Genomic DNA, 24,952 nt, shown 5'->3' on the forward strand with positions numbered 1-24,952 from the left:
GGGCTTCTTCATCTTTGAGGCGGAGAGGTGTTTTTTCCTCTGTCTACACATGTCTACACATCTTTACACAATCAGGCTGCTTTGTATTCTTGCTGAGCCGCTCTAGTTCCTAGCTCATTTCATGAGTATTTAGACCTGGACTGTCTAGATGGCGGTCTCCACAGGCCTCCTGATCCCACAGGCCTCCTGATCCCACAGGCCTCCTGATCCCACAGGCTGCCTCCTCCCTGACCTGACACATGACTCCCAAGTTCAGTTTGGATCTCCCTCCTCTGCTCCTCATGCCCTTTCTGTTGTCACAGGGTGGGAGCTTGTTATCTCCCAGATTACTTGGAGGCCCATGTCCTGTTCTGTGTATCCTTGGCCTTGCTCAGAAGAATCACACAATGTCTGTTGCTGTTATACTTGCTCACCTCTTTGTTCTTTAAATAACTGTGCAGAAAAACGTGACTTTTTATTATGGAAAAACTTTAAACATGCAAAAAGTTGAGAGACTTATGTAGCACCTAGTTTCAGCAATTATAAAGACATACCAATTCACTTCTAGTCCTACCATTCTATCTTCCAAAGGATTTAAAGCAACAGCATGTCATTTTAACACCATTTCTTCAAATATGTACCTCTAAAAATATATTGTCATACCTACTAAATCATATCTGTGAAGATCAAGGTTGATAGCTTAATAGAATCTAAAACTGGTCACCTTCGGTTTTCCCAAGTTGTGTCAAGTGTGTCTTGGTTTTTCAAATCAAGATCTAATGTATATACTGCCTGCCACTCTTAAGTCTTTGAAGTTCCTGTAGTTATTCTTTCCTATTTCTTGATATTAAGTGTGCAGAATGCATCAGATCTGTAGATGGTACCACTTGATAGATTCATCTGCTTGAGTCATTATAGTATTAAAATTGTTTCTGCTTTCCTCACATAGCCAGTTGCTTGAAATATAATTCAGTTCCACTTTTTCCTAAGATAAAGCAGTTGAGGGTGGGGGTTGAGTAACAGTGTGCATCTGAGACTTCTGAAAGCCAGGGCTTTCTTGTCAAGTCAGCTTTTGTATGTGTTGAGATGAGGCCTGTAGGGCAGAGTGAGTGACATTGTCTTGCTTTCCACTCTTCTTCAAAGCCAACTAAATGGAATGTCATATTCCTTCTATTGATAGGACGTAGGGGACATTACTTTTCTGAGATGACTTTCCTTATCTTCACAGTGCTTTCCTGAACTGGGATCCTTCCACCATGTCACCACCTGTGCCCGACACAACTCACCAAATACCAGAGAAAACCCTATCAGCAGATTCCATTCCCCAGGCTACTGCTTCCCTTCCAAGGACAAGGTGCCTGGGCAGGAATGGCCTCCATCCATCAGGCTGGAGGAAGCTCTATCCAGCACAGGGAGCCTCAGCCAGGAGGGGAGTCTCTACCCAAGGCACCTGTCTCCCTGTGAGCCATGAGTCTGTCACTAGCCAGGAAACTAAGTCATTGGGTAAGCAGCCCTGCCAGGTGTCCTCCCAGGGCTCAGTGACTCAGAAGCTTAGGCCAAGGGATGGTCCAAGGCCCCACACCCCTGCTGCACAGACCAGAAGGACTAAGGGACTAGCAGCCTCTGGCAACACACAGACTGGGTGGCAAAGAGAAGGGAGCTGTGGGACCTCCAAGGCTCCTAAGGAAACCACTTCCCACTCTACTTATCACAGTGGATCCAAGCAAGCAGCTGGGCATGGGAAAGTAGGCAAGACTTTTCAGGCAGAATCCAAACCACCTCCTCTAAGCAGGGCATCAAAAAAATACCAGAGGGTGCCGGCAGCTAGGGCCAGAGACATTGCCAGAAAGTTCTCTCATTTGCCTCATGGCAGTCCTTTAAAAAGACAGCATAGTACAGGGGATCCAGACATGCTGGCCTCATTCACAGATTCCAGACCTATAATGGATCTTGTAAAAGAAAAGGACAAGGACATATCTGACACTGATAGCAGTTACTCAGTGGATTCTCTCTCTTATGCCTGTGCCAAAGTCCCAAAGGAGCTGCTGAAGCCAGAGGACCTTCAGGAAAAATGGGATCTTCCAGATCCAGAGAACTCTGAAAGTGACAGCAGTCAATTATCTGAGGACTCACTCGCTGAGAAAGGGTACCAAAGCCCCCCAGAAAACTCAGTGGATGAATATTCCACCATGAACCATGGACATTCAAGGACCAGAATTTCAGTCTCTGTGAGACATCTCCCCAAGCCCTCAGGCAGTAGCTTATGCACTCCAGCACATAGGAACTTTTCCTTGGACGGCCTGATTGATGCTGAAGAACTGGGAGAGGATAGGCAAAAGGAGCCTTTCCTTGGTTCTGCTGATGAGATGCCTACAGAGACGTTTTGGCACCTGCAGAAGGCCGTCCTACCTTCAGTAGACCAGGAGGCAATGTGCAGGTCTAGCCCTATCAACCATAGAACAGGAGTCAGACAGAATGCCTTCCTGCCAAAGAGCAATTCATTTTACCTTGATCCTCAGTTCCAGCCCCACTGTGAACAGTCTGAGTTAGAAATGGAGGCAAGCTATTGCGAACAAGCCAACTCTCTCCAAGGCATGCAGCTTGCAAGAGAGAGCCCCCTGGTATCTGTGGATTCATGGTTTTCTTGTGACTCTAAGGTCAATCCCAGCAGCCCCTCAATGACTGTACATTCTTTATGTCCAAGTCCTGATGTACATGAAATTCAGCCCCATGATGAGCTGCCCAGTCACGGGCTAAATGTCGAAGAAGTAAAGCCACCAGGTACGGTCCTGCCACATGGCTGCAAACTGCCCCAAGACAGTGCTGAGCCACCCTGCCATTCAGATTTGCACACAACCTTTGCTTCTGATACACCCAAGCCCTCAGTTTGTGGACGTCAAAGGCTCCTTCAGCCAGGAGTTGATGGTGTCTTTCGGGGCAAAGAAATCCCTGACATGACCTACCAGGGCATCTCTGAAGAGTCGCACAATTCTGACTTGTCAAGTGTGCTGGCTCCCTCTGCCACCTCACTGACTCACGTAGACAGTGTTCATGAGAAGAACTGGGGTGCCCTTCAGCGGAAGTACCTCCTTGGACTCTCTCGTTCTGTCTTGGAAGCTGTGGGAGAGCCCAGGCCAGCTTGCTCCTTCCCGGAGGAGGACTCTAGCTCCCTGGCTGAGGCTTCTGATAAAGTAGAAGATCAGTTGCCTGTTGGCCCTGGGGTATCTACAGATTTAGATTTCAGCTACTTTACAGTCCACCCATCAACAATCAGGCACTTAAGAGCAGAGAAAGACCGTGACAGTTTGAGTGCCAACTTAGAAAGTGCTTCTGATCTCTTCAGTACCATTGAGAAGGTGAGTTACAACGGGGCATACTCAGCAGACCTAGAATCCCTGGCTTCTGGATCCATAAACGCACAGACCTGTACAGGAGGAAACATGATACCAAATTCTATGACAGAAGCATGGGAAGTCAATCAGGCCAGCTTGGAAGGGTGCCTCCAGGGTAGCAGGAACCCTGGGCTGATAACTTCCTCTGGGCAGTATTTCTTCCAGAAGAAGGTTTATCACAGTCACGATACCTTAGCCACCAAAGCGAACCATTGGCCACGGAAGCAAACCATTGGCCCTCTTAGGAAAAACACTGCTGTGCAGCCAAGACTATTAAGTCACAACAGCCACCAGCACCCTCTGCTGGAAGAGAAGGCAGATTCTCAGCAGCATGCCAAGGAAGCAGATGGAACACATACAGATGCTTCTGGCCCTTTCCCTCCAGGTCCAGAGCTGTTCCTGCACTCGGAGCCCTGGAGTCCTTTCCCATCTTCTCTGCAACCACCTCCCTTGGAGACATTCTATGTAACCAAAAGCAGGGATGCCCTGACAGAGACTGCCTTAGAGATCCCAGCCTGCAGGGAAGCCTGGGTGCCATCCCCACCCCCCAGGGAAGCCTGGGGCTTTGGTCACAGCTATCAAGTCCTCCAGAAAGCGCACTGGAAGAATAATTTACCCAAGTTGTCACAAAGCCAGAATTGTAAGATTGACTCATCTCAGCAGGTAACAACAAAGAGGCCAACTGATCTGAACACAGGAGATGTTACTGAAGAACTGGAGAAATGTTCTAGAAATATGAGAGAGGAAGGAAACCATGATTCTGCTTACTGTTTTGTTACTCAGAACAGACATCATCTCCCTTCTACCAGCCTCAAAGTTTGTGAATGTGGAAGTCAACTTGGAGTTTTAAATAAAAAGTACAGCCTCTCGGTCCACACGGAAGGAGAAGGGGCCTCGGCATGGCACCACTGCAGTGTTGCCTTGGACAGCTCGGAGTCAAATACTTTGCTCTTCATTTGTGATACCAAGGCAAGTGAGGAAGAGCAGAGCCCACTCCCACCGCAGATACAGGCCTGTGGTGTGCACAGCCAGTCTTCTTCAGGAGCCAGGCCCAAGTTCATTGGTAAAATCCCCAGTTTAGCTCTGGAGAAGGTCATACCGGAGGAAATTGCTGTTTCTTTGAAGTCCAGGTCGCTCCACTGTCCAGTATGCAGCCCTGTGATCATGGCAGGAGGTGGGAGTCCAACTCATAGGTGGGAGGGGAGGAATGAATCTGTGCTTCTCAGGGAAATGATTTCCAAAGACATCCAAGAAGAGTTTAGTCTTCCAGGAACCCAGTATACCTGTGAAAGATGCCATCTAGTTATGTGCTCTCAGGAAAGAAAGCCTATTGAATGCAAGGCCCGTGGGCAGTCACAAGAAAAAAAGCCCAAAGAAGAACTTTTGGGAGAGAAACAGAATAAAAGAGTGAATAATGCCGATGAGATGGCTAAACTGATCAGGAGTGTGATGCAGCTGGAAACTGGCATCTTAGAAATCGAATCCAAGAACAACAACAAGCAGCTTCATGCTTCCCAAACTCCAAGTACAGATTTTATGCTCCAGGCCCTCCGGGATCAGGAGAGGGCTGACCATGTCCTGATGCCAGGAAGTTCTGGAAAACACTTATTCTTTGAGGATCAGCCATCTTTTCCAATACAGATAGAGGACGGTCTCTTTGGAGACCGTGAAGCTAGGGAAATGGAATATAACAATGCTATCAGTAATAACTCCCAGGTCCAGAAAATCATAGGAAGCCCCTTCAGATCAAAGGGACATGCACAAGAGAGGCTGTCCGAGAGTGGACACTCACACCCATCACCTGGAGTAGACGGACTTGCCAGGGGTCCCTGTGATTCTTTGGGGAAGGACAAAGCTGGCAGAGAGTCTAGCAACATTTCCCTTCACTCAAGGAGAATGAAAGTGTTCGCTAGAGCTCCGCCATTGCAGCTCAGTGTGGTGAGCTCTCCTGAGAAGGATGATGAGCTGCTAAATGTATCAGCAGACTTCCAAGACCAGGCTTGGGCCTTGGAAAATCTCAAGGAACCAGAGACTATGGAAAGTTTTCAGGAAAGCCAAATGGTTGATCTCCTAAGGGATTTAGAGTTGGAAGATACAAAAGCTCACAGAAGAGTTAAAGAACTGGCCGTGGAACAGGAAGAGAACCAGCAAGAAGAGAATATGGTCTCATTGACCCAGAAACCTTCTGCTCCAAGTCAGCTCTGTAAGGGGACATTTTTCAACCAGGAGACTGTCTCCCCATTCCATAACCAGACAGACTTCTCTGAAGCTCTTCCTTATGGAGAACTGAGTGGTACTCAGCCCTTGCATTCTCCAAGCTTACTAAGAAGCTGTTTGCATGCCTCTGATACCAAAGGCATCTCTTCATTTGAGTACATGTTAGAGCCTACAATGTTGAAAATTAATAGAAGTTCCTTGGCAACTGGAGTAGGGCATCAGGATTACAGAGCAGAGGCCAGAAGCAGTAGCCCACAGGGAAGTGTTACAGGGGATGCTTGCACTGCACACACTGCCTGGTGTGGGTCTGTGACACCCATGGTCATGAGAGCTAGTGATGAGTCTGCTACACCGGAGAGCATTCTCCTAGAGACAGAGGACTGGATAACAGTAAGCACCAGCCCCCAAGAAGACCAGAGAGGGCTAGTCACTTCAACAGTCTTGACTACCCAGGAAGGCTTGGGTTCTGAATCTGAGGCAACTGTACAAAAAGAAATAAAAACCAGTTCCTTGAACAGGGTCTCAAGGCAGGCTGAAAAGAGGGTCAGTTTCCTCTTACAAGATGATAGTGACCAGAGTGAGGAGGAAAGGCAGAAGGCAGAGAAGAAGTCCAAAGACCAACAGCCTGCTAGCAGGGCTTGTCTGACATCTTTGTCTCTGCTGAGGGCGCCTGATCCAGAGCCTGTGCTACTACCCGACTCCTCTATCCATGCGTCCATATGCCTGGCTATCTTGGCAGAGATCAGACAGGCAAAAGCACAGAGGAGGCAGCTTAATGACTTCGTGGCTGAGGGGACAGTCCTTCCTTCTGAGACTTCGCAAGAAGAGTGTTTTCCAAAGGCGGCTGGTAGGCCTCGGGAGCAAACGGTTAAGTTAGGTTGGGATGAAGCCCAGGGACCGCATATGACCTCTCCATCTGCTGTGTCTGCTGAGAGGAAAGCCCAAGCCATGCCTCCCAGTGCAGGGGGCTTTCAGCATCTGCCCCATCCTGAAACTGACAGAGGACCGTGGCATCATTTGCTGGCTTCCTCTCACATTGTCCCAGATCTAGAAAAAAGACATTGTACTGGAGAACCAACGCAGTTTGGGGGAGCAAGTGGATGGTCTGATTCTTCTGAAGTCATGGAGAAAAAGAAAGAAACATCCAGAACATTGTCCTCTGTTGATCCTTTGGCCTCAGATGGGCTTCTTTCTATACCAGCTGTAGAACAGGATGGGAGGGTAGGATCAGAAAAAGTATCTGTCTTATCTTCTCAAACTTCTTGTGATGATCCTGGCAGGATTCTGCATGGGCAAAGTCAGTTAGCTGCATGGAAAACTGCAGAGAGTATATCCTTTGGTCATCAGGACAGCATCCCAGAGGATAAGGAACCTAGAAGTCTAGATAGTACATGTGGAGGAGGCTCAGGTAAAATCTTAGTGGCCACACAGGAAGGAAAAGCAGTCCATTCTGAATGTCAGTCTGTGATCTGTAATGTTGATAATTCTGCAGGCCTTTCAGGGCCTAAGCAAGACCATGTTCAGTGCTCAGATGCTTCTACTGCCTTAGAAGAAATGAAGGCAAGTCCAAAGCCATGTGTTGTCCACCCAGGACCTCCTAGAAAAGTTGAAGCAGAAGTTCACATGTGGCATCCTGTCAAGTGGAAAAATGTTGACTCTGGCCCGGCAGAAGCCCGTGAGGCTGACAGCAGTAATCCAAGGTCAGCTCCCTTGCTAGATCAAAGACCTAGCCTGCATCTTAGTGGAGTTAGAGAAGAGGCTCCAGGTCTGCGCCCCAAAGAGCGCCTTGTCTTCGAGGGGAGCGCCAGAGGCAGCAGGCCACCTGGCTCATCTTATGAGGAGGAAGAGAACAGAACTACTCCTTGGCCCCAAGTAAGTGGTTCTCAACCTCCTGCTGTTCATGCCTGCTGCTCCTGTTCCTCCACTCTGCCATGTTGTAGAGACGGTGTCCTTAGGAAGGGAGCGCCTCAGGCTGCTGTCCATCCTGCCCACCCACCTCTCGTCGTACCATCTAGGGCCTGTGAAGTGGATGGAACAGCAGAGAGCTTTTCCAAAGACTCCCAGGTGTCTTTGGCACACGACCTCGAGCACAAGCATGTTAATGTAGAACTGGGGCCTGTAGACAGTAGCATTCCCAACCCATCCACTGCAGCTGCTGTCTCCTCTCCAGCTCGAAGCTGCTATTCCCTGTCCACCTCAGAAGTGAAGGCAGATGGCCTCCTCCATATAGTTGCTGGTAGAAGGTCAGCTGAAGGTTCTGAGAAGAAGACTTCTGGGAAGAAGGCCAGCACTGCCCCTGAGGATGCTTATCCAACCAGTCCTGCAGGCGCACATTCTGAGCCACTGAGGACTTTAAAGGATAACTCTGTAGGGGAGGATGCACAGGCATCTAAAACCAAGCCAGAAACTCCCGTGGTGACTCAGGGGCCACATACCCTAAGTTTAAATGAAGGATCTGTTGACGGCAAGCTGGTAATAGCAGCTCAGTATGGACATTTAGAAAACACCACTAGACGCTGTTCGGAAAAGACACAATCTTCCATTGAGGTCAGGAGTCACAGTTGCTTGGGTCCCCAAGCCAATTTTATAGACAGGTTAAAACACACCGGCTACCCTCAGATTGAGACTTTGTGGGAGGAAGAAGAGCAACAGAGAGACCAGACTTCAGGAGGTGGCAAAGACCATGCCCAGGTCAGAAATCTAGCGTCTTTAAATGAGGGCGGCTTTGATGGCTCTCATCCTAGAGATGGGGGAAGGGAAGGGATGGCTGTGACCAAGTCTCTGGTGGCCCAGACTGTCTTTTCAGACCTTGAAGACCCAGCTTCTCTGCCCTTGGGGCAGACTGAAACATCACAGCCTGCTGCTCAGACTCCAGGCCAGCTCGGCTCTGGAAGGGAGCAGCCTGCTCTCTGCCGCGGCCACTCAGTTCCTGTGATTGCAGTCTTCTCTGGCCCTGAGCATGCCAGGGACTCCCCTAGACCTCAGTTCTCTGTGGTCAATTCCTCTCTATCTTTTCAAGAATTAAATTTGAGTGTGGCATCTCCTCCAACAAATGAAGGTGCACAGGGGCCAAAGAGTTTGTGGAGCCCACATCTCAGGGGCTGTCCCTCAGAAAAGCCAGTGTCAACGTCTCCAGAGACTCAGGACTGCGATCAGAGAGCTTCATGTACTTTGAACAATAACCCCACTGATCACAGGCCCCCGAAACCTGTCATTCCTCCTTATCCAACATCTTCTACCATGTCATGTATGCCAACCCCTGATTTTATGACGAACTGGATGCCTGGTACTTTGGAACGGGCCCCGCAAGGGAAGACAGATAAACTGAGTGTCCAGGGCATGCCAGAGAACCGGCACTCTCGGACGGACGAAGAAGTGCCGCGCTTTGGCTCCAGTGACAGAAACCCCTATGTCCTGCCCTGGCGTCCGCAGGGACCTGTGCAGATTGGCTGGAAGCAGTATGTGTTTGGAAGTGCAGATGCTGTCTCTTGTAGCCAGAAACCCCAGTGCCTAATACCATCAAATACGGCTCAGTGCTCCAGCATGGACAATGCCCTAGATGACAAGAAACCCCCATTTCACTCCCATCTCAGGACTTATGCCCCAAATCAGGATCTGCCAAACATCCACAACAGTATTGAGAATGACCAAAGTTCAAAGGAAGGCTGGGAAATAAGGAGTTCCTCACTGGCTGTGGAGAAGCCCCATGACTTGACTGGATCTGAAGGAGTTGCCCCAACTTGGGATCCTGACAAGAGATCCCCACTCAAGGACTCTTCTGAGGAAATAGGCTGTCTACAGAGTGAGCTGCCTCTGGCTGGAGAGAGTGCCACAGCTCCAGTAGATGAGATTGTAGTGCTCTGCCCGTCTGAGACAGGCTGTGCTGGGAGACAGGCCAGGATGAACACCTTTGAGCAGGGAACCCAGACCCTGGGCAGCAGGCTCTACTGGAGTTGCACCGATATCTCTACTCAGCCTGACACTAGGTCAGTGTCAGACTCTGATCTGGCCTCCTGGACCAGCATGCACAATCTTTCTCTCCACCTCTCCCAGCTTCTGCACAGCACTTCCGAGCTGCTTGGGAGTCTCTCACAGCCAAGTGTGGTCCTAAAGGAGCAGAACAGCAAGAGTGACTCCCTAGATGAGGCCCCACAGGCCCTCATGATGGACAGTTCTACTCAGACCACTGTGGATGAGGGCGTTCAGACGGACCTGGCCTTACATCCTCTGCCCTTCCAGGCCCCAGAGGTCAAGCCTCAGGAAGTCAGTGTGATCCTTGAAGTGACGGACTCAGGTGTCACTACCGTGGTTCAAGAAAAGGGATATGTCCCAGGGGTATTTCTGAAGAAAGGGGCAGAGGAAACAGAACCCCCAGATCACCATGAAGGAAGTACCCACTATAAGCTGCAGAGGCCTCCTGTGCCCTCACCACACTTGAGGTTTCAAAAAACCCATCTTGGGCAGAACCTTACTTTTGTGAGCCCCCCAGCTTCTACTGATGGCTCCCCACCTCCCAGTCTGCAGCCAGAGGAACCTTCCATGGTGGTCAACAGTTCCAGCATCTCCCGCCACTCAGGGCTCTTCCTTGGAGCTTCAGAGTTCACCCAGAAGAAGAGTGCCCTGCTGGTGGACAGGGCTTCCTCCCCAATCCTTACATTTAGTGCCAGCACCCAGGAGTTGAGCAACCCCTTAGCCTGTTTGACTCTATCAGTTCCCTCAGCTCATCCTCTGGAAGACTTCCAGGAGATTGACATTAGTCCTGACCTTGCTGTTGGTAACCCAAGACCTCCAATGGATAATTCTCAAGCCATTAATGAGTCCGCTGTCACTCAGAGAGCTGAGTCTCTAGATAGAGAAGGCAAGAGCCCCTTAGAAAAGAGTTCTGAGAGATCATTGGATTCTAGTTCCCCATGCGGCCCACAGCAGAGCTCTAGTCTCCAAGTTAGTTTCTTAGGGCAGGCCCCTCTGCAACTTCAGCCCAGGAGCACCACTGGAGACCAAAGCAGACTGACATCTCCTCTACCAAGGCACAAGAGCCTGAAGCTGGCTGACAGCTTTGTGCCTGAGAAGGTGGCTTCCATAGAGCACGGTCCACGGAGCAGTAGGAGGCCAAGTCAGTGGCCGGGCAGGGCAGCAAGTGAGGAAGAGAGCTCAGTGTTTATAGTGGAGCCACAGCCCAGGCTGGATCTATCTTCTTCATGGAGAGCTCTTCAGCCCCTTAGCTCTTGTCCTGTCTCCGATACTACAGGGCTTCGAAGTCCTGCTGTAGAGCCACCTCAGGCCTGCCAACCTGTGGAGCTGCTCTGCCCTGAGTCACATGTGTGTGTGGCCCCTGATCTCCAGCATCACAGCCTGAGGGACCTCCCAGTTCATAACAAATTTGATAACTGGTATGGAGTTCGGGATGGGTCTTGTGGAGAGCTGCATGTCAGTGAGAATGGAGGGGTTGGGTGTGATTCCAGTTCTGGAGACCAAACCCAAAGGCCCCTGCAATCTTCTGATGACAACAGCCAGAATCCTGTGTGGCCCCGGTTGAAGCACATCCCTTTGCAAGTTGGGATCCAGAAACCCTCACTCAGTGTGGAACTCACAGAAGCAAAACTACACCGTGGCTTTGGGGAGACAGATGCCCTGCTGAAGGTGCTGCAGAGCGGGACAGGGGAGGCGCTTGCTCCTCAAGAACCTGCTCCGTCCTCTTGGGAGGAGCGCTCCACCAGGTAGGCCCTGGGCCTGGAGGGTAAGGGTAGGCAAGGTACAACAGGACCCACCCGAGGAAACTTAACAGTGAGCTATTAGCTCTGCCCTTGCTCCCCTCAGGGATCTTCCACAGGGTCAGAGAACTTGAGGGTGAAGGCCATGTAAGACTGACTTCAGTGGATCAATTACATTTTGTCTCAGGCAGAAAAAGACTATAGAGACCCTCAGGAGGGAGAGGGCTGAGCGACTTCATAACTTTCGTCGAACAAGAAGCCTCAGTCCCCAAAAACAGTTCGGCTTCCTGCCCAGCAAGGATCTTCCCACCTGGGAACTTGACTTGCCCAGCAGACACCGAGAATACCTGCGGCAGCTGAGGAAGGATGTTGTGGAGACCACTAGGTAAGGGTGAATCTGTGGGAGCAGGGGCTGGAATTTGAACATCCCAAAGGCTTTTCCATGCTTCTGGATAAACTGAGGTAGATGTAGGAGTCTGGGAAATAGGATGTATAGGAGGGGATGGGATCTAGGGGTGAAGAAGGAGATGGGCAGAGAGAAGTCGTGGGAAAGTATTAGACAAAGGGACTCGTATACTGTGCAAGTCTGTGTGCCTGGGTCTTAGAATGGCATGTTCCTCCCTTTCTAGAAGTCTCATAAGGAAATAGAACGATGACTTTGTGGATAGCAGGAGGGCATGCTAAACCTGCTGGGGTGGGCAGGACCATACTTTACACACTCATCGTGTTAGAAGTGTCCTTTCACCCTGTGGACTTCCCTAGGATCCCAGAACCAGCATCAAAATCAGCCCACCCACCCTCTGACATTGAGCTAATGCTTCAAGACTATCATCAGGCCCGAGAGGAGGCCAAGGTAGAGATTGCTCAGGCTCAGGGTCGGCTCAGGGAGCGGACTGAACAAGAAAAGCTGAGAATCCGACAGCAGATCATCTCCCAGCTGCTGAAGGTGAGGGAGGACAGGCCTGGAGCCTGGGCCAGCTCTTGAGACTCTGGCAGCCTGTGAGTCTGTAGATAGACTTGGAGGGTGCAGGGCTCTGCTTCTAGCCCACAGCTGGGATCATCACTCTGGTCACAGCCAGAGTATGGGAGGAAGAGGGTTCTGTGTGGAGTCAGGGATGTGGGGAAGCATGCACAGTGGTGGCTTCTGGGAAGTAGGTGGGAGGCTACAGCGGCAGGCTCTGGGAGGTGAGTGGTAGCAGCTGTGGAGGGAGAGGGAAGGTTGGGGGGAGAATGTGGTAGTGAGGGTGTATCGTCAGAAGCTAGTTTTCCGTCCTCTTCCCAGGAAGAGGAAAAACTGCAAACTCTAGCCAACTCCAGCTCCCTGTGCACCAGCTCTGATGGAAGCCTGTCTTCTGGCATCACATCTGGTTACAACAGCAGCCCAGCCTTCTCAGGCCACCTGCAGTCCCTAGAGGTTAAGGTGAGTGGACAGACATGAGGACGTTTCGGAGATGACAGTGTGTGTAGGACCTGTGCCGCCTTCTCAAGGTCTCTGCTGAGCCCTCTGCATTAGGGCTGTCTTCCTCCCTTTTAACCTTGCATTTCTGTGGTTTTTAAAGTTGTTCTTATTTTTAAGTGTGTGTGTGTGTGTGTGTGTGTGTGTGTGTGTGTGTGTGTGTGTGTGTAGGTACAGGCATGTGAGTACTGGTGCCCACAGAGGCCAGAGTCATCAGATCCCCCTGGAGCTGGAGTTACTGGTGGTTGTGAGCTATGTAATGTGGGTGCCAGAAATGGAACCTGGGTGGTTCACAGCTGGGCATGGTGGTGCAGGATTTTAATCTTAGCACTCAGGAGGCAGAGGCAGGTGAATCTCTGGATTGACATTGTAAAATCCAGGACAGACAGAACTGCATACTAAGACCCTGTCTCAGAACACCACCACCACCACCACCAAAAAAAAAAAAAAAAAGCCAACAAACAAAATAGTACACGGTCAGTTTTGTTTTGTTTTTGTTTGTTTGTTTGTTTATGTTTTGTCCTTTAAAAAAGATTTATTACTGGGCTGGAGAGATGACTTAGTGGTTAAGAGCACTGGCTGCTCTTCCAGAGGTCCTGAGTTCAATTCCCAGCACCCACATGGTGGCTCACAACCATCCGTAATGAGATCTGGTGCCCTCTTCCGGCACACAGGCATACATGCAGGCAGAACACTGTATACTTAATAAATAAATCTTTAAAAAAAAAATTTTTTTTTTTTTTTTTGAGACAGGGGCTCACTGTATATAGCCCTAGCCGGCCTGGAATTCATTATGTAGACCGCATAGACTTTGAACTCATAGAAATCCGCCTGTCTCTCCCTCTGTTTCCTGAGTGCTGGCATTAAAGGCATGTACCATCATGCCCAGCAGGATTTGTTTTTATTTTGCGTGTGGGTTTTGCCTGCAGGTGTGCTTGTGTACCACCTGAGTGCCTGATGCCCACAGAGATCAGAGGAGGGCATCAGATCCCCTGAGACTGGAATTACAGACAGTTGTGAGTCACTGTGTGGATACTGGGAATCAAACCCAGGTCCTCTGGAAGAGCAGCCAGTGCTCTTAATACTGAGCCATCTCTCCAGCCCCAACTTAAGCTTTTATTTTATCCAAAATAGTGGATATTATTTTAGGATAAGGTACTGTGTAAAATGTTACTGTCTTAGACTGTTAGAGATAGAAATATTGAGTCGCTTGTTGTTGTTACTGTTGTTGCTGTTGCTGTAGCACTGAGCTAACTGAAGGGATGCTAAGCCAGTGGACTAGGTAGTTTGTCCAAATCTACAAGGTCAGTGAAGACATCCTGAAGAGACTGAACCGAGACTAGAATGGTGACCAGAAGAGCTGAGTGGTGTTGGTGTTGGGAGAGGGACAGCCTAGTAGCTTGGAGCGTGAAGAGCTAAGCAGGGCCCTGTGTGGCTGGAATACAGAGCAAGATGGCTGAGTGGCCAGAGAGTGTACTTATGCCAACACCACCCTGTTTTTGTTCCCATGACTCTGTATATGCCTTGAAATCAAGTATTATGAACCTTCCAGCTTTGTTTGCTCTTTTTACTTAAGATTTCTTTATTTGGGAGTATATTTCCATATGAATTATATGACATTTTGATGAGGATTATGCTGAATCTGTGGATCGATTGCTTTGAGTGTCATGAACATGTACTTGTATAATCCTTTCAAGTAATGAACTTTGGGGAGGCAGTTCCATGTTTGAATTTAACGATTTTAAAACAATTTTTTTTTTTTACTTATACATGTGTTTGTGTAAATGTGTGCACTGGATCCCCTGGAGTAGTTTCGAGCATATGTGGGTGCTGGAAACTGAAGTGGGAGTACTTTGGAAGGTCAGGAAGTGCTCTTAACCTCTGAGCCTCTCTTAGTGCCTGTCTTCAATTTCTTTCTTCGGTGTTTTGCAATTTTCATTATGCAGATCTTTGACTTTCTTAGTTATGTTTATTTTTAGCCACAAAATAAATAAATGAAACACATATTACGGATGGTATTGTTTTAATGATTTTTTTAATAGTATGTTGAATTTCTTAAAAATTTACTTTTATGTGCATGCATGCGTGGTTGAATTTGTATACGTATACCATGTGTGTGCCTGGTGCCCATAGATGCCAGGAGAGGGCATCAGATCTTTTGGGAATGAAGTTAGAGACAGTTGTGAACTGTCACATGGATACTGAGAACTGAACTGAGGTCCTCTGGAAAAGCAACACGTGGTCTTTTTTGATTGTTTTTGTTTTCCTGAGATAGGGTCTCAGTTATGTAGCCCTGGCTATGTAGACCAGGCTGGCCTTGAACTCAGAGATCTGCCTGCCTCTGCCTCCCAAGCACTGGGATTAAGGGCATGTGCCACTATGCCTGGCTGCAGCATATGCTCTTAACCACTGAGCCATCTTTCCAGCTCCTCAATGTATTCTTAAATCCTATTTCCAAGTATTTTGTTGAGAATTTTTGCATCTATGTTCATCAGAGAATTTAGCCTATAGTCTTGTTGTTGTGTGCTTCTCTGGCTTTGGTAACAGGAGGGTACTGGCTTCCTAGAATGAGTTTGGTTGTGTTTCTGTCCTTTCTATTTTATGGAAGCGTTTGAAGAGCACTGGCATTAACTTCTAAGGTTTGGTAGAATTTGGTAATGAAGTCATTCAGTATTGGACTTTTCTTTGTTGTATTACGGTTTCAGTCTTGTTGCTTGTTATAGATCTGTTTTTTTTTGTTATTTTTGTCTTTTTTTTTTTTTTTTTTTTTTTTTTTCCAGAGCTGAGGACCGAACCCAGGGCCTTGCGCTTGCTAGGCAAGCGCTCTACCACTGAGCTAAATCCCCAACCCCTAGATCCGTTTTGGGTTTTTTGTTTTTGTTTTTGTTTTGCCTACTTGATTTTATTTTTATTGGCCATCTACCTGTATCTAGGAGTTTACCCAGCTCTAGATTTTCCAGCTTTTAGGAATCTAGGTTGTGAAGTCCTGACCCTCTGGATTTCGCTCTCCCTGTCATGCCCTTCCCGTCATTTTCGTCATCTGGGACCTCTCAACTACAGTATCCTCTTTCCCTTCTGTGTCACACTTGTTCCCCACATGCTCTCTGCAGGTTTGAGTCAGTCACTCTACTAGGCCAGGTCTTGTTCATGAGGTGGCTGTTAGTAGAGTGTAATTTCTATGGGACCCCAGAGATGGGGACAGGAATTTCTGATCCCGAGAGCAGTCCAAATTTAAACAGTTAGGTCCATTATCAAAATGGTTTCTGTCTACAGCACCCTAGGGGATGGCTGGGAGTTAAAGTGAATCCTTTCCCAAAGCCAGGCTGTGAAGATTCCAGGTTCCTTATCTCGCTGGGCTGTAAGCCTGTAAGGGTTGTGGGTCTTCCCAGTAGCCAGGCTTGTCCTGTTTGCACTGATGAGTTCTCCCTACAGAAGGGAGCCGTCTTTCTGGGTGATGAAGCCAGGGCAAGTGCTGGGATACTTTGTTTCTCCTGCTGTGTTCTTGTGTCTGTTTTTTGGAAGCTACAGGTTTCCATTCGCTGTTGTATGGAATCCCAAAGCTCTTCGGTAGTTGCTCCTGAAAATGTGAAGTTACAATCTGCTGCTTTGTATTTGTGGAGGAATAGGTGACTGACACCAGGTCCAAAATATTTGTCCTTAGGTCACATGTGCCACATTGTACACTCAGCAAACAAGGAGGCTATCATATTGGATAGCACCCTTCTCTAGATTTCTCTGTAGACCAGGCTGACCTCGAACTCACAGAGATCTGTCTGGCTCTGCCTCCCAAGTGCTGGGATCAAAGGCATGCGGCACCATCGCAGGCCCCTCTAGATTTCTTTAGGACTGTAGGCATGCCATGTCAAATCCTAGACATCTCTGCATGTTCTTACTGGTACTTTGTGCTGTATTAGCTAGATCCTGAGTAGGTGAGAACCAGTGTTCTTACCTTCTTCCAGACAGTAGCAGGATGCTTCTATTACTTCATACTAGGTGTTAAACGAGATATATTTTACCATAAGGGGCTTTGCTTTCAGTTTTTGGAGATTGTTATCTTGTGCATTTGTTCATGTTGGCTAATATGAAACTATTCTTGCCTTCTTAAAACTCTCTAAATACACACGGAATACTTGTGTACACATGATGTATTCTTTTTTTTTTTTTTTTAATAGTTTACTTTTACAGTCATCGGTGTTTTGCCTATATGTATATCTGGGAGAGTGTCAGATCCCCTGGAACTGGAGTTACAGACAGTTGTGAGCTGCCATGAGGGTGCTGGGAATTGAACCTGGGTCCTCTGGAAGAGCAGCCAGACCTCTTAAGCACCAAGCCATCTTCCTAGCCCTTTTTTAAAAATTTGTGTTTTCTGAGACAAGGTTTCTCTGTGTAGACCTGAATATCCTGGAACTCACTTTATAGACCAGGAGTATTATTCTTTTAATGTGCTGTTGCAGCCTGCTAATTTTTAAGGGTTTTTGAATATTTTAATATTTCTATAGTTTTATATTTCAATTTTTGATAGCTATGTTACATATGAAGTCTTTAATTTATAAACTAACCAGTGTTTTCCTGCTTTTGGCCTTTTAAAATTTTTCTTTTAATACTACATTTTTCTTGCCCCCAATATTATCTTTGACCCAAAAAGCATAAACGATTTTGGCCTTGATCTATAAAATGGGTCTCTGATGTAATCCCTGCCACCAATGCCAACTCAGTTGTCATAGCAATATTAATTCATGATTATAGCTAGAAATCACCAGTGTAGCACTGTCAACAGATGAAGTTGCTTGAGGCATTGGCCCAGATGCAGAAGAACCTCAAGATGATTGTGGTTGTGGAGGAACACGGGTGGGAGCTGAGAGCCTGAGCGCCAGGGGAACAGATCTTGATGGGCATTGACAGCCTGCTGAAAGATGCAGGCAGATGGGCTGGATGCGTCTTGTTGTCCCACAGTATTGTGGACTATGGTGGTGGTTTTTTTGAGGAGTGGTGAGAGCAAATGGTTCTAGGTTCTGGCAGGTGCTGTGCAGGTGAGAGGTAGGAGATGACAAACAGAACACTGACTTCGGGAAGCTCAGTGCTAGGAAAGACATCTCTGTCTGTTTCAATGCTCATATCTAGTGAAAAGGGAGAGGTGGAGGCAAGTGGAGAGATGATTAGGTGAAAGAGATCCTGACAGTGACAGATCTAAAACCGACTCAAGACTGTTGCTGCAGGAGAGAGAATAAGGACGTAGAACGGATTGTCATTTATCTAGGTATACATAGGATGCATGTACCATGTCACATATGGAGGTCAGAAGACAGCTTTCAGTATCAGTTCTGTCCCAGGGACTCTCATCTTCAGGCTTGGTGACAGATGCCTTTACCTGCTGAATCATCTCACTAGCAATGTTTTTGTTCCACTGAAAGGCTGGCTTAGGAGCTGGTAGTTTACTAACCAAAGACAGGAGAGATCCAGAGGCTCTGGTCCTATAGTAGGACTTCCGGCTCAGTGCTGAACTTGGCCAGGGCCAAGGTCTGCTGTCCAGAGCTCATTGTTTGCTCATGTCCTCTTCATTGACTTTATTACCCACACCAAACCCCGCCCCCAGTGATGGCTTGCCTCCTGCTGCCACGATACAGATGGCTTATACAGTGACCCTGGAGTTCGGCCATTCAGCAGAGGGCCCCATGCTCATGTTTTGGTTATTCCAATTGCCATGGCAGCTGATCTGCAAGCAACTCTTTAAGCCTGTGGCCTGGATAATGAAACCTTCTTGGCTGGAACCTATTGCTATAATCTCTTGAGGGCATCTGTCTTAGTTACTGTTCTACTGCTGTTAAGAGGCAACTCTTACAAAAGAAAGCATTTAATTGGGGGCTTGCTTACAGTTTCGGGGCTTAGTCTATTATTATCATGGCAGAAAGCATGGCGGCAGGCAAGCATGGCGCTGGAGAAGTAGCTGAGAGCTATACTCTTTAAAAAATATTATGTATATGATGTTCTGTCTGCATGTTTGCCTGCACAATAGAAAAGGGCATCAGATCTCATTATAGATAGCTGTGAGCCACCATGTGGTTGCTAGGAACTGACTCAGGACCTTTAGGAAGAGCAATTAATGCTCTTAACCTCTGAGCCATCTCTGCAGCCTGAGAGCTGTATTCTGATCCAGAGAGAATGACACTGGACCTGGCATGGGCCTTTGAAACCTCAAAGCCCATCCCCAGTGACATTCTTCCTGCAACAAGGCCACACCTCCTTAGTCCTTTCAAATAGTGCCCACTCCCTGGTAACCAACAGTGTCAGCCTCGGTGAGTCCAAGGGCTTGAAGGCTTCCAAAGCATTCATATATAGGAGCCTTTTGGGGGCCATACTTATTCAAACCACCATAGCATCCAGCCTCCTGAACTTCCATCACAATCACTAGTGGAAGCCGCTTCTGGATCTCCTGTTCTAAGTATCTCTTTTCTGTAGGAGGACACTCAAGTACCAGACTTCCAAGACACTTGGACAGGGGACTGGCGGGGCCGGTCCACAGTGAGGAACAGTCAGCTGTACCTAACTGGGTCTGCCTGGAAGAGTTTAGCTTACAGTGAGTAGGAAGCTTGGGGATTGATAGCTGTGGGATTAACTGGTGCAAGACTCTTGGTCCCATACCACTGTCCCACCACCCTGGTGTTTTCTCTCTCGGTTGCAGGCCGCAGAGCCTCCCTGGGCAGTGGCGGCTGCTCTCCCTCCAACCTATCCAGTTTAGGGACCTGTTTCTCCTCCCTCTACCAGGATTTGGCGAAACACATTGTCAACACCTCAATGGCTGATGTGAGTCTGTGTGTGTACTTCTTTCCCCTTCTTGTTGCTATAGCCAGACTTATGCTGGATGGGGAGGGAGGAAAAGGAGCCAAGCAGATTAGGGCCACCAAGGCATGGGAGCTTCAAGAACTCACCTTGACAAATGGGCATTTAGTAAAAATTAGCCAGAACTGATGAACCTAGAGACTTGGCTTCTACCCTGACCCCAGGTAATGGCTGCTTGTTCAGATAATCTCCACAACCTCTTCAGCCGTCAGGCAACAGCTGGCTGGAAGTAAGTTACTTTGCAGTACTTCGGTCCTTCTGCTGTCCTTCTCTTCCTTCTCTGCCCTGGCTTCCTGGCACACCTCATGCTGGTAGCCTCCTTTCTATTCCTTGTCTCCTGTGTCCCCCAGCTACCAGGGTGAGGAACAGGAGGTGCAGCTTTACTACAAGGAATTTTCCTCTACTCGACACGGCTTCTTGGGTGCAGGTGTGGTGTCCCAGCCACTCTCTCATGTGTGGGCAGCTGTGAGTGACCCTACTCTGTGGCCTCTGTACCACAAGCCTATCCATACAGCAAGGCTGCACCAGCGAGTGTCCAACAGTATCAGCCTGGGTGAGTCCAAGGGCTCGAAGGCTTCCGAAGGCCTGGCCAGGGTCAGAGGTAGAGGGTTGGAGTAGTACTGTTGGGAACTCCAGACTGCTCAGCAAGATTGTGCTAGAGATCTAGTAATGGAGTAAAAGGGGGCTTTTGAGCATGGAATCTGTCTGTCCTTCTAGTGTACTTGGTGTGTGACACCACAATGTGTGCGCTGAAGCAGCTGCGGGATTTCTGCTGTGTCTGTGTGGAAGCCAAAGAGGTGCCTATATTGCTGGTGGTAAAATGTTTTGGGATGAACTTGGGCTGAGGTGCAATTAGCGGGCACTAGGGTAGGGTGGCTTAAAGGCTGACTGTAGTCATCATCCTGACTATACTTAAACCTGTCCCTGTTTTGTCATTACACAGGCAGGACTCACATGTATCTCTGTCCCTAGGGGCACCTGTCAATCATGGCAGCTCAGTCTGTGTATGACACATCCATGCCAAGACCCAGCAGAAAAATGGTCCGAGGAGAGATCCTGCCCAGTGCCTGGGTCCTGCAGCCTGCCATCATGGAGGGAAGAGAAATCACAAGAGTCATCTTCCTCGCCCAGGTGACAGCACTGTATCCTGTCTCATGGCATACCTTAGGGTATTTCTCTCCAACGGCACAGAATCCCTGGTTGCCAGGCCACCTGGCTAGAGTAGGCTCACAGCAAGGGGAATCAAAGAGCGAGGAATGAGCTAGTTTATAGTCGCTGTGACGCTCCCAGCCCCAGAGACTGACTGACTTAATACCTTATGGCTGACCATAGCGTCCTTAGGTCACCACTGCCAGAGTGGCTGCTCCAGGTCTGTCTGCACCTTCACTTCTCCTTCTCCTCCTTTCAGGTGGAGCTGGGTGCACCAGGCTTCCCTCCTCACCTTCTCAACTCCTTTATCAAACAGCAGCCACTGGTTGTGGCCAAGCTGGCATCCTTCCTCGGCAGTTAGCAGCGCGGTCTCCACGGCCCTATACTGAGATGTAGGCCCAGGACACCTGAGACTCTATACTGCTTCTATACCCTGGAGCAAGAAGAGCCCAGGCTGCCTGTGGTGGCCAACTGTACAGATGGCACCGGCCCCGCGTTGCCAGCAAAACCAGTACTTAGTACTTGGTCACCTCTAAGAGTGAGCAACCTGAATCTCCTGGCTGTCCAGTGAAACTCAACTCACCTTTAGGATTTCTTCCTTTATTTCCTGCCTCTGGGACTCAAAGACTGGAAAAAGCACAGCCTGCAGAGCTGGAGACTGCAGTGCCTTGGCAAGGTGCCTCCTTGGCAGGCAGGCACTCGCCAAGGGTGCTCTGAATCTGCCTCCAACGTTTAGTTCCATTTTGTGATGGAGCAACAGAAAAGACCAAACCAGTTTAAAGAATCAACTGCACACACCAGACTCTGATTCAGAATTGTTTTCTGTCACCAAGTGTTTACTATTCACATTCACATACACTGTTTCCTAGGTCACTGTGTGTCACTGGTACAGTCAGTCTACCTTGAGCTTCAGTACAATGGGAGACCGACCACTGGAGAAACAGACAAGGTGTGGGGCCTGAGGACCAGTGTAGGGGCAGCTACATGCTGCTTGCTAACATGGCAAGAGGGATTTCAAACAGACTGTCTTGGAGAGGATTAAGTTCTGGCAGGCCTTGATCTTGTGCCAACACTTATGCCTCAACCTCCCAAATGCTGGGATTATGAGCCACTATACCTGGAACCTGCTTCTTTTTATATAAATCTATTGACTGGCTGGGCGGTGGTGGTGCACGCCTTTAATCCCAGCGCTCGGGAGGCAGAGACAGGCAGATCTCTGAGTTCGAGGCCAGCCTGGTCTACAGAGCAAGATCCAGGACAGGCACCAAAACTATACCGGGAAACCCTGTCTTGAAAAAACAACAACAAAAATAAATAAATGAATCTATTGATGAGTAGGGTGTGGTGGCACATGCCTACAGCACTCTGAAAGGAGAAGCAAGAGGACCAGAAGTTCAAGCTCACCCTCAGGGAACCAGCCCGGGATACATGAGACCCTGTCTCAACTAACAAAAATTGACCATCTTTTGAAGTACTGAGCTTAACTGTTCTAATATGATAGAATGGAAATGGGATTTTTTTCTTGTATTTTGGCCTGGCTGAACACTAAAGATTTTCCGTGTTCATCGGGAAATGGTAGAGATAAGAAATTCCCTTTATTGCCGGGAGGTAGTGGCACTTCTTTAATCCCAGCACGCGGGAGGCAGAGGCAGGTGGATCTTTGTCTACAGAAACCCTGTCACTCCAAGTGTTTGGTGGAAAAAGGTACTCTTATGGAGATAGAAGAATGGTTAAAGGGTAAATTTCTTTAAGAGATTAGGAAAATCTTGCAGAGTATTTATATTACCAATTGACTTTTAAAATTTGCTTTTGAATTTATCTTTATGACTAATTTTTTAGCAACACTCGCTAATGTACTGTTAATATATATGCCTACCAATTTCCTTCCCTCCCTTGCTTTTTTTGCTTTGAGTCAGGATCTCACTCTCTATGTAGCCCCATCCTTCTAAGTCTTAAACTAAAGACAGTGAGCCACCGTGCCCAGTTTCTGCCTCTTTTCATGTAAGTGCCTTACTGAGACTGTTGATCAAAAAAGTCAAAATATTTGTTTAAAAAAAAAAAAAGAAAGAAAAAACAGCTGGGCAGGGGTGGCACACACCTTTAATCGAAGCACTCAGGAGGCAGAGACAGGTGGATCTGTGATTCGAGGCCAGCCTGGTCTACAGAGTGAGATCCAGGGCAGACAGGGGTACACAGAGAAACACTGTCTCGAAAACCAAAAGAAAGAAAACCCTTGAGGGTTATGATGGCAGTATCTACTCATGGTCCAGGGTTGAGATTTTCTGTTTACATGCATATGGCTGGTATTTCTTACGAGTTCAGCTATTGTAAGACTCTAAATAGGTAGCTTAGCGAGAATAAGATGGCAAGTCTCACATGAGACCTGAGTCCCACACCTGTATATTTAACCATAGATCAAAAGATATTCAAGCAAAAGCTTCTTGTAATTATTTATACATAGTTAAATCATCTCTAGATAACATACTGAAGGGATACAGGAGGGGGAAAAGAAAAACCCAAGGATGTATTTAAGAAGATAGAGCCAGCCAGTGGCGGTGATGCACGTCTTTTATCCCAGCACTCAGGAGGTGGATCTCTGAGTTCGAAGCCAGCCTGGTCTACAGAGCGAGCTCCAGGACAGCCAGGGCTACACAGAGAAGAAACCCTGTCTCTAAAAATTTAAAAAAAAAAAAAATGTAGTTGTAGCACTATGCCATTATGTATTAAGCAATAGTTGACCACTGTGTATTCCCGTATTGTGGGCCTGCACTGATCCGATTGCAAAAGACAAAAGGTAAGTCGACTTTGGAGAGCATGGGAATCACCCTAGGCAGGGCCCATTCCTGGCCAGGTTGTAGAGCTGAGTATTTTTACCTCTAGAAAGTTCCATGTGCCTCGAGGCTACTGGTCCACAGAATACACAATACAAATATCCCAACTATAACCCAGAAGACTGCTTTTGGTCAGAAGGAAGTTCTGAGGTAAATCAGACATCCCCCTCCCCCAAAAGAGTGCTTGTGTACAGAAAGAATGACTCGCTCCCTCACTAGTCCATTAACTGCCTGTCTTTATCATCAGTGTTTTGAGCAAGTTTATCATCAGTGTTTTGAGCAAGTTTCTCTAAGTTTGCATCTTAAGGCTTGCTTCATGGCTGAGTCCTTCAGTTAGAACACTTTTGGGGGCTTCAGGCTTTCCCAAACAATGTAAGAAGTGGCCATTAGCCTACTGCTCACCTTTATCAGGGCCCATAGCTTTCTGAGGCAGGGCTGTGGTTCAACCACACCCTTATAATACTGACCTCTAGGAACAGAAGGAGAAAAAACATTTAGACTGTCTACTGGGCTTGGTAGAGTATTTCCCTAGGCTTGATAACCAGTACTGCCAGAACTGAGCAGTCTGAGTTTGTGGTTAACGTGTGAGGCAAGGCCCCCTGGGCCCAGTCCTAGACCTGGAAAAAACACTTTGATGCTCAGGCATTTTAAATGAGTTAAGGGAAGGAGAGGCATACACCAGTGGGTAAGTAGCACTGGGGTGTAAGTTTAGAAAAGCTGACCTAACTTTCCTTAGGTCAGAAGCCTTTTTGATAGCAGCAGACTTTTCCTCTAAGATATGTTGCATGCAAATATTTTGCATGTGACTTCAAGAGTCATTTATCACTGAGCACCTTCTGATACTTCCATTAAAGCCTGAGTCTTACACCCAAAACAAAACCATTTTACAGGGATAAAGCACATTACCAAAATACTATTGTCTTTCTTAAAATCACTGGTTCCAGGGGCTGTCAAAATGGCTCAGTGCCAAGCCTGATGACCTGAATTTAAGCCCTGGGATCCACATGGGGAAGGAGAACTGACTCCAAGTTGTCTGACCTCCAGAAGAGTGCCATAGCACTTACATGCAGACAGTCTAAGTGCAATAAAAATACATTTTGAAAAATCACCTGCCCATTTATTGAAATTAGGTCTTGACAACTATAACCCAGAAGACTGCTTTTGGTCAGAAGTTAGTTCTGAGATAAATCAGACATCCCAGTGCCAACAATACAGATATCACCAAAGCTACCTGCCATGTGGGTCAGCCTAGGCAGCAGGGAGAGTAGATGGGTCTCAGCATGAAAGAATGCAGACAGCAGGAAGAGACGAGCAGCTCACTCACTGTAGTGCACAAAGCCCCTTTCAGAAAGGGGTAAAAGCAGGGGAAATAGCCATCAA

The 24,952-nt window shown here is 47.9% G+C and overlaps 1 protein-coding gene across 1 annotated transcript in view; it reads left to right on the forward strand.

Moving 5' to 3' along the window:
- Nucleotides 1–21,543, forward strand: part of Stard9 (StAR related lipid transfer domain containing 9) — a 95,162-nt gene extending 73,619 nt beyond the window's left edge. The window contains exons 23-33 of the mRNA XM_059261225.1: nucleotides 1,208–11,305; nucleotides 11,487–11,684; nucleotides 12,062–12,245; nucleotides 12,582–12,719; nucleotides 19,212–19,329; nucleotides 19,435–19,556; nucleotides 19,757–19,821; nucleotides 19,943–20,145; nucleotides 20,310–20,389; nucleotides 20,565–20,723; nucleotides 21,001–21,543. Of these exons, the coding sequence (XP_059117208.1) occupies nucleotides 1,208–11,305; nucleotides 11,487–11,684; nucleotides 12,062–12,245; nucleotides 12,582–12,719; nucleotides 19,212–19,329; nucleotides 19,435–19,556; nucleotides 19,757–19,821; nucleotides 19,943–20,145; nucleotides 20,310–20,389; nucleotides 20,565–20,723; nucleotides 21,001–21,102 (11,467 nt within the window). The 3' untranslated portion in view covers nucleotides 21,103–21,543. The remainder of the gene's footprint in view (nucleotides 1–1,207; nucleotides 11,306–11,486; nucleotides 11,685–12,061; nucleotides 12,246–12,581; nucleotides 12,720–19,211; nucleotides 19,330–19,434; nucleotides 19,557–19,756; nucleotides 19,822–19,942; nucleotides 20,146–20,309; nucleotides 20,390–20,564; nucleotides 20,724–21,000) is intronic.
- Nucleotides 21,544–24,952: the final 3,409 nt, after the last annotated feature.

The sequence above is a fragment of the Peromyscus eremicus genome, chromosome 4 (genome assembly GCF_949786415.1).
Source record: "Peromyscus eremicus chromosome 4, PerEre_H2_v1, whole genome shotgun sequence".
Classification (NCBI taxonomy): Eukaryota; Metazoa; Chordata; class Mammalia; order Rodentia; family Cricetidae; genus Peromyscus; species Peromyscus eremicus.